Genomic DNA, 9,681 nt, shown 5'->3' on the forward strand with positions numbered 1-9,681 from the left:
TCTTCTGGTGTATTTTCTCCTATTTTATCTAGTTCTATCCTAATCCATGCCAGTCTATCTTTCTCAAAAAGATGCAATAAATCTAAGTTGATTTGCTTTATAATAATCCTAAAAATTTGGAAGTTGTAACCCTCCTAGATCAAATTTCCACGTCAATTCTTGATATTCTTGACATCGTACCTTTCCAAAGGAACTTCCTCACATATTTATTTAACTCTTGAAAAAACTTCTGGGGTAGTTGTATTGGTAGTGATTGGAATGAGTATTTTAATCTAGTGAATAGGTTCATTTTTATGGTATTTACTGTACCTACTAATGTTATTGGTAATATCATCCATTTATCAAGATCTTCTTGATTTTTTTTCAATAATGGTAAATAATTTAATTTATATAAGTTCTTTATATCATTATCAACTCTTATACCTAAATATTTTATACCATTTATCGGCCAACTAAATTGAGTTATTAATCGACATTGACTATAATCTCCTTTAGTAAGAGGTAAAATTTCACTTTTATCACAATTTAGTTTGTAGCCTGATATTTTCCCATACTCTTCTAATCTAGAGGATAATTGATGCAACGAGTACAATGGGTTTGTTAAATAAAACAGAACATCATCAGCAAATAAGTTAATCTTGTATTCCTCCTGGCTACCTCTGAAACCCTTCTGGGTCCATTCTAATTAATTCAGCTAATGGTTCTATCCCCAACACAAATACAGCAGGTGATAATGGACAACCTTGCCTAGTTGACCTTGTTAACTGAAATGGTCTTGAAATTTGACCATTTGTCACTACCTCAGCTTTGGGATTATTATTTAAGGTTTTAATCCATTTTATAAAGGATACTCCTAATCCATATCTTTCTAATACCTTAAATAAAAAATCCCATTCAAATCTAACAAATGCTTTTTCTGCATCTAAAGCAACTGCCACACTCATTTCCTCCCTCTTTTGAGCCAAATGAATTATGCTAAATAACTGAGTTACGTTATCTGCTGATTGTCTATTTTTAATAAATCCTGTTTGATCCATGTGTATTAATTTTGATAAGTATTTAGATAATCTGTTAGATAAGATTTTTGCTATTATTTTATAGTCAGTGTTTAACAAAGAAATAGGTCTCTATGATGTTGGCTTTAAAAGATCTCTATCTTTTTTTGGCAATACAATTAAAGTAGCTGTCGAAAAAGATTCTGAACGTTTACGCATTCTTTCCGCTTGGTGTATTAACTCCATAAAAGGAGGAATTAATAAATCTTTAAACTTTTTATAAAATTCAGGTGGAAAACCATCTTCTCCTGGGGATTTATTACTTTGAAATGATCATAGAGCTTCTTCGACCTCTTTTAATGTAAAAGGCATATCTAATCTCTTCTGTTCTTACAAATTCAATTTTGGAAGAGTTATTGAAAGTTTCATTAATTTCCAAAGGTTTATAAGTAATTTTATTTACTCTTGTTCGAATTGCATTTATTGTTTTAGAAGTCTGGTCTGTTTTTAACTGCCAAGCAAGAACCTTATGTGATCTTTCACCTAGTTCATAATATCTCTGTTTACTTCTCATAATTGCTTTTTCTGTTCGATATATCTGAAACGTATTATATTGTAACTTCTTATTAACAAGTTGTCTTCGTTTTTCTTCTGTCATATATCTTTGAGATTCTTTTTCTAATTTTGTAATCTCTTTTTCCAATTGATCTATTTCTATCATATATTCCTTCTTAATTTTATTAGTATCTTATTATCTGACCTCTCAAATATGCCTTCATTGCTTCCCACAATATAAATTTATCATCAACTGAATGTGAATTTGTATCTAAAAAAAACTGAATCTGCTTTTTCATAAAATCACAAAAATCTTGATGTTTTAGTAATATAGAATTAAATCTCTATCTATAAATTGATTCCTCTTTATCTATCATTATCATTGTCATTATCAATGATCTGACAATATTCTTGCTTTATATTCCATATTTTTCACTGTCTTGAATATTCGTTAATAGGATGTCTATTTGAATAAAATGAATCTCTTACTTTTGTGTTAATTCTTCTCCATATATCAATCTTTCATCAATGATAAAGTTAATTTTGCTACTTTTGATTTTGTGACAACCTTTGTTGATCTATCTAAAACTGGATCTAGACAAAAGTTAAAATCTCCACCTATTAATATTTTGTCATGTGTGTTAATCAAATTCAAACAGACGTCGTATAAATTTTACATCATTTTCATGTGGTGCATAAATATTGATAAGAGTCCATAGTTCTGAAAAAAATTGACAATGGATAATTAAATATCTCCCCGCTGGATCAATTAATACATTTTGTATTTTTATTAACCAAAATTGCAACTCTTCTCCCCTATGAGTTAAATGAAGCTGCAATAACATTTTCAACCCAATCTCTTTTTAATTTCTGATGTTCTTTCTCTATTAAGTGTGTTTCTTGTAAAAAAAAAGTATATCTATTTTCATTTTTTAATGTGTGTTAAGATTCTTTTTCTTTTCACCGGTCCATTAAGCCCATTAACATTAAAACTTTGAAAATTTAGTAACTTAGTCATTATTTTTAATTGGGTTACTCCAATCTATAATAATACCTAATCTTTCAACTTTCGTGGTACCTTGGGGAATCTTTTTAAACATTCTCCATGTTGCTATGTGTGTCCCCACCGATCATCCAGGCAAAAAAAGATAGAAGAAAAATAGATTATAAAGAAAAAAACAAAATACCCCCCTACAAATGTTGTGGATAAAAAAGAACACAACATTACCCCTATCTGTTGTACGGGTCATGACAATCACCATGATTACACACGTGAATCCCGTAGCAATCCATCCAAAACTCCTCCAGCTCCCCCATGACAAAAAAAAGTATATATATGAGAAGAAAAAAAGAAAAAAATACTACTCACAATTAATATTTCTCAAATTTTGCCTTTCGCCCCCTGTATCATCCTTAAATGTCCATCAATTCCATTCACTGTCTCTGTCTCCATCTTTAATCCATTACGCTTGGAAATCTCTATGTGTAGTTAGCGAATAACGAGGAGTTTTCGTGCAAATTCATCCGCTTCTCAATAATCAGTAAAAAATCTTTTTCCATCCTCCAAAAAAATTTTCAGTGTTGCTGGGTGACGCATTATGAATTTATAACCCTTTTCCCAAAAAGCTTTTTTCACTGGGTTAAATTCCTTCTTTCTCTTCAAAAGGTTATAACTTATATCAGGATAGAAAAGAACTGCTTTCCCTTCTATCACCAATGTCCCTTTACTCTTTCTGGCACATTGGGCAGCCACCTTCAGGATCTTTTCTTTATCTTGGTATCTTAAGCATTTTATCAAAATTGATTGTGGATTTTGATCAGTTTGATGTCTTGATCTTAAGGCTCCATGAGCCCTTTCAATTTCAATTAGAGTTTCTTCTTCAATTTCCAAGTTTTCAGGAATCCATTTTTCAAAAAAAAATATTGGATCTTCTCCTTCTATATCTTCTTTAAGTCTAACAATCTTAATATTGTTTCGTCTGCTAAAATTTTCTAGCTTATCCACTTTTTCCAACAATTGTTTACTTTCTAATGTCCAGGCAGAGATATTATCTTCCATTTCATTCATTCTTTCAACCATGTCTTCCGTTGTGGCTTCCAAGTCTATAATTCTCTTTTCCATTTTTTCCTGTCTTTTTATCATTTTATCAAACATAATCTCCATATTTATCTTTTTTTTTGATTTCTTTAAATGCGTTCAATATTTTCTAATTTACGCATTATTTGCATCAAAGTTTTTTCTATATTTCCAGAAAAACTTTTACCTCCATCTTCGTCTGATTTATCCAGAGAATCTGAATCAGCCGCAGATTCACTTTCACTTCCGGTTTCAATCGGTACTGGGATTTGTAGTTCTGGTTGCTCGCGTTTGCGCATGCTCCTTCCTTCGCGTTTGCGCAGTTCTTGTTGGTCTTTTTCTTTGAAATGGTCGATGTTGCCGCAGTTTCCTGTTCTGTATCACCGCAGGTGAAATGTACCTGAGCCCCGGTTCTCTGGCAGCAGCGGCCCTTGATTCTGTTCCAACTTGTGTTGTCTTCACGCTAGTAGTTTTCTTCATCTTCTGTTTGTGAGACACAGTTTGAAACAATCCAGAGTAGTTTATAAGTAACTTTTAGAAAGTATTTACTAACTTTTCTTCACGTAAACATTAATTTACTGATTCTTCACGGGAGAGCTGGTTTCCCGCGTCTTGATACTACGTCATCACCCCCCCCCCCCGCCCCCGGACTGTGTTTTGTTGTGATCTTTATGTCTTTATGTTCCAGTATGGTGTTGAAATTTCTTTAATGATCCCCATTTTCCCCACAGGTCCGAGCTCAGTGATCACCGAGCTCCTGGCAAGCTGTGACGATTCCCAGCTGCTGCAGTTGACGGATATCTACCGGGACAGGCTGGAGCAGGCGATGGAAGGAGGGGTGCACGGAGTGAGCCTGGCGTTAACGGCCGAGAATCAGTTCAGTGGAGAGGAACATCGGGTGAGTGGGAGGGAGAATGGGTTTGAATTTTCACACATCACAGGACTGATGGGTGTCAGATCTCTCACTCACTGGATAATAGAGCATAAAAACAAATCAGAAATAAATATATATAATTCTTAAAAATGTGAATCTCAAGCGATGATTGAAAAAGTTGTAAATACCCCTGCTGGTGGCTCAATGTTCAGAGCGAGGTGAGTAGGCAACAGTTCTATGATGTTGCAATAAACGAGCTTAAATGAAAATATGCTAGAAATCTTTATTTCGGGAAGAGTGTACAGAGTGACGGCAGGATTCAGTGAGAACCGGGGCATTACGACTGGATGCCACAGGAGCTCGAGTGTGTTCTGTTCTGCGTGGAGATCATTCTGTTACAATCTATAACTGGAAATAGTGTGGATTGGGGAATACTGCCATGTTGTAATGTGTAATCACTGAATAAACCTCCACTGGAAAAGGCAAAGAAAAGGCATCAGGTGTCAGCCGGAAATCCGCTGTCATGTTGGACACTGGCGGACTGAGGAGATGAATCACATCATCTTTTCTGCAACTTCCAAGAGACTGTTCACGCTGATACAAAAACCCTCCTGACTTCTTTCTTCATCTGTGATCATTATTTTCTGATTTTGTTTTACACGGTCAAATCCGGTGAGGAAATATTTATGGATTTGGAGCCATGTCAATGAAGCGGCCACAGGCCAACCAGGATCTCATTGACTGTTGGACCAGGTTCACGGTGAACGTCCCTCCGTGTGCTCTGCACTCAGAATGTACAGTCCATGTCCAGACAGGATCAGCACCCGTCCGGGTGACTGCTCAGTGTGGTCCCGTTACAGAGCACATCATTTACTTCTCATTCTCTGTGCGAATCTGTCAGTCCCCAATATGTTCACTGTTACTCTTCACAGAAAATCTCTGATCTCGCTGATAAGGGAGAGCGGGCGGACAGTTCTAAACTCCTCCTGAGCCTGGTGATGGAGAAAGGCTCCCGCGCCCGGAGGGTGATGTGGGAAACCTTTGTGAAAATGCGGATTGGTGTCCCAAAGCTGGACAGAATACTGAAGGAATTACAGATATATGGTGAGATAATATCAGAGACTAATTTAAATTTGGATTGAATACAGCACACTTTAAAATGTTACAAAAATGATTTCCCTCAATTTGTTGATATTTAAACAGGTTGTGATCCTTCCCATCGACCAATTTCCACTCAACTTTTACTAAAGGTTCTCAGTGAGCTGAAAGGTAAGTGAACGTGCATTGAACATTGAAGAGTATAACACAGGAACAGGCCATTAGGCAAATAATATTGTGCTGAAACAGCCAAGAAATAAATCAAACAAACCTGAAGACTAATCTCTCCTTCCTTCACTGTGTCCACATGCTTCCATCTTCCTTACATCCATGTGACTGTCCAAAAGTCCTTTAAAAGCTTCTAATAATTTGCCTCGACCACCTTACCAGGCAGTGCATTCCAGGCAGCCACGATTGTCTAATTTAAAAAATAAGCTGTCCTTCACATCCCCCTTCATTCTACACCCTCTCACCTTCAATATGTTCCCTCTGGTAATAGACATTTCAACCGTGGGAAACGGATTCTCTCTGTCCACTCTATCCAAGCCTCTCGTAATCTTGTGAACCTGTGTCAGAGCTCCTCTCAGCCTCCGATGAACCAGAGCAAACAACCTAATTTCATCCAGCCTCTCATGATAGCACATGCCTTCTAAACCAGGCAGCATCCTGGTAAATCTCTTCTGCTCCGTCTCTAAAGCCTCAACATCCCTCCGGTAGTGGGTAGATCGGCCCAGATGAGGCTGAAGCAAATTTCATTAAGTTGAAACTTGACCTCTGTTTCCACCAACGGTTGTAATTTGCGTCGGGCGGTTCAGTTGTTGAGCCAACAGGATCTGACCAGGTAAATGTTGACACTGTGACAGAGAACACAGTGAGACACAGGGAAACGTGTTTGCTAGCGGGAGAGTTTTCAAAGGACATTTTGAGGAAAGAGGCAGAGAGCTGGCGAGTTTGAGGAAAGTGGTCACACTGCTCTGGGGCCTGCAAGTACAGATCCCCACCGGAGTCTGAGTGGAGAAGGGGCGATCTGGAGAATGGAAAAATAATCTTATATTTCTTCACACCAATAAGTCAAAACCTTCTCTTGCCAGGCACTGCCCCCTCCTGAACAGACTCATCCTTAACCATTTTCCAAACTCCCCCAGTTCCCGCAGATTATCTTTTCTCAGAGCTGGGCGTCCACTGAAGTTCCAGTCACAGAATAGTAATAATAGCATCACTTTAATTAGAAAAGCAGGGAACATCCCAACTGGTCTGTTCAACCACAGAGCAGCTCTTACCAGAAATACAAGGAATCTTGGCCAGAACCCGGGTTCAGTCTGTCTCATTTACAATAACAAATCCCAAAGATGATAATTTAAATATGGGAGCAGAGATAGACGAATCAGGAAGTTTACAAACTACTCACGTTTCTGGGACCTCTGTAAATATTGCTCCAGTCCACACCCGGTCAATGAAACCCCTCAGTGCCCCTGAACACGGGTTTAGTAAATCGCTACAAGCTTGATCATGATTGTCCTTCATCCTGTTTGCAGAGGGAACAGACAAGACAGAGAAATTCCCAAACCCATTTCTGAATATGAAACTGATACACTCCCTGATTATTGAAGAACATCATTTCTGCCACTGTCACATTCTCGAAAGTGAATATCCAGGATCAGTGTTTTCCTACACTCCCTATCACAGCCCAACACATTGAATAGTCACCCCCCACACTACTGACAGGGTCCTGTCGCACAGTGAGACCCCAGACACGCCTGGCAGTGTGCTGACACACCATGAGACCACACACAACTCTGAGAGGCTCCTGAAACACTTTGAAACACCACACACCCCTGACAGGGTCCTGACACACAGTGAGACCCCAGACACGCCTGGCAGTGTCCTGACACACCATGAGACCACACACAACTCTGAGAGGCTCCTGAAACACTTTGAAACACCACACACACCTGACAGGGTCCTGACACACAGTGAGACACCACACACCCCTGACAGGGTCCTAACGCACTGTGAGACCCCACACAACCCTGACAGGGTCCTGACACACTTAGAAATGCCACACACCCGTGGCAGGTTTACGATACACTGTAAGACGACACAGTCCCCTAACAGGGTCCTGACACACAGTGAGACGCCACACACCCCTGACAGGGTCCTGACACACTGTGAGACCCCACACATCCCTGTCCAGGTCCCAACACACTGTGAGACAACACATAACTCTGAAGGGTCCGGATACACGGTGAGACCCCACTCACCCCTGACAGGGTCTGACACACTGTGAGACCCCACACACCCCTGACAGGGTCCTGACACACTGTGAGACCCCACACATCCCTGTCCAGGTCCCGACACACTTTGAGACCCCACACACCCCTGACAGGATCTGACACACTGTGAGACCCCACATACCCCTGACAGGGTCCTGGCACACTGTGAGACCCCACACACCCCTGACAGGGCCCTGACACACTGTGAGACTCCACACACCCCTGACAGGATCCAGACACACAGTGAGACGCCACACACCCCTGACAGGGTCCTGACACACTGTGAGACCCCACACATCCCTGTCCAGGTCCCAACACACTGTGAGACAACACATAACTCTGAAGGGTCCGGATACACTGTGAGACCCCACTCACCCCTGACAGGGTCTGACACACTGTGAGACCCCACACACCCCTGACAGGGTCCTGACACACTGTGAGACCCCACACATCCCTGTCCAGGTCCCGACACACTTTGAGACCCCACACACCCCTGACAGGATCTGACACACTGTGAGACCCCACATACCCCTGACAGGGTCCTGGCACACTGTGAGACCCCACACACCCCTGACAGGGCCCTGACACACTGTGAGACTCCACACACCCCTGACAGGATCCAGACACACAGTGAGACCCCACACACCCCTGACAGGGTCCTGACACACTGTGGGACACCACAAAACCCGACAGGGTCCTGACACACTGTGAGACCCCACACATACCTGACAGGGTCCTGACACACTGTGAGACCCCACACATCCATGACAGGGTCCTGACACACTATGAGACCCCACTCACCCCTGACAGGGTCCTGACACACTATGAGTCCCCACACACCCCTGACAGGATCCTGACACACTGTGAGACCCCACTCACCCCTGACAGGGTCTGACACACTGTGACACCCCACACACCGCTGTCCAGGTCCCGACACACTGTGAGACACCACATAACACTGAAGGGTCCTGATACACTGTGAGACCAACACACACACACCTGACAGAATACAGTCACATTCTGAGACCCCACATACCTGACAGGGCCCTGACACACCAAGAGACACCACAGCCTCCTAAGACGATCCTCAGAAACAGTCAGACCACCCACACACCCCTGACAGGGACCTGAGATACTGTGGGACCCCACACACCCCGGACAGGGTCCTGACACACTGTGAGACCCAACACATCCATGGCAGGGTCCTGACACACTGTGAGACCCCACACACACCTGACAGGGTCCTGACACACTGTGAGACCCCACACACCCCTGACAGGGTCCTGACACACTGTGAGACCCCACACACCCCTGACAGGGCCCTGACATACTGTGAGACCCCACACACCCCTGACAGGGTCCTGACACACTGTGAGACCCCACACACCCCTGACAGGGCCCTGACACACTGTGAGACCCCACACACCCCTGACAGGGTCCTGACCAGTGTGAGACCCCACACACCCCTGACAGGGCCCTGACACACTGTGAGACCCCACACACCCCTGACAGGGTCCTGAGACATTGTGAGACCCCACACAGCCCTGACAGGGTCCTGACACACTGTGAGACTCCACACACCCCTGACAGGGACCTGAGATACTGTGGGACACCACACACCCCTGACAGGGCCCTGACACACTGTGAGACCTCACACACCCCTGACAGGGTCCTGACACACTGTGAGACCCCACACAACCCTGACAGGGTCCTGACACACTGTGAGACCGCACACATCCATGACAGGGTCCTGACACACTGTGAGACCCCACACAACACTGACAGTGTCCTGACACACTGTGAGACCCC

The 9,681-nt window shown here is 42.4% G+C and overlaps 1 protein-coding gene across 1 annotated transcript in view; it reads left to right on the plus strand.

Annotated features, from left to right (window-relative positions):
• Positions 1-5,793, plus strand: part of LOC132390251 (uncharacterized) — a 34,803-nt gene extending 29,010 nt beyond the window's left edge. Inside the window, exons 3-5 of the mRNA XM_059962859.1 lie at positions 4,359-4,525; positions 5,434-5,605; positions 5,705-5,793. Coding sequence (XP_059818842.1) covers positions 4,359-4,525; positions 5,434-5,605; positions 5,705-5,778 — 413 coding nt within the window. The 3' untranslated portion in view covers positions 5,779-5,793. The remainder of the gene's footprint in view (positions 1-4,358; positions 4,526-5,433; positions 5,606-5,704) is intronic.
• The last annotated feature ends 3,888 nt before the right edge of the window (positions 5,794-9,681 follow it).

The sequence above is a fragment of the Hypanus sabinus genome, unplaced genomic scaffold, assembly GCF_030144855.1.
Source record: "Hypanus sabinus isolate sHypSab1 unplaced genomic scaffold, sHypSab1.hap1 scaffold_817, whole genome shotgun sequence".
NCBI classification, from domain to species: Eukaryota; Metazoa; Chordata; class Chondrichthyes; order Myliobatiformes; family Dasyatidae; genus Hypanus; species Hypanus sabinus.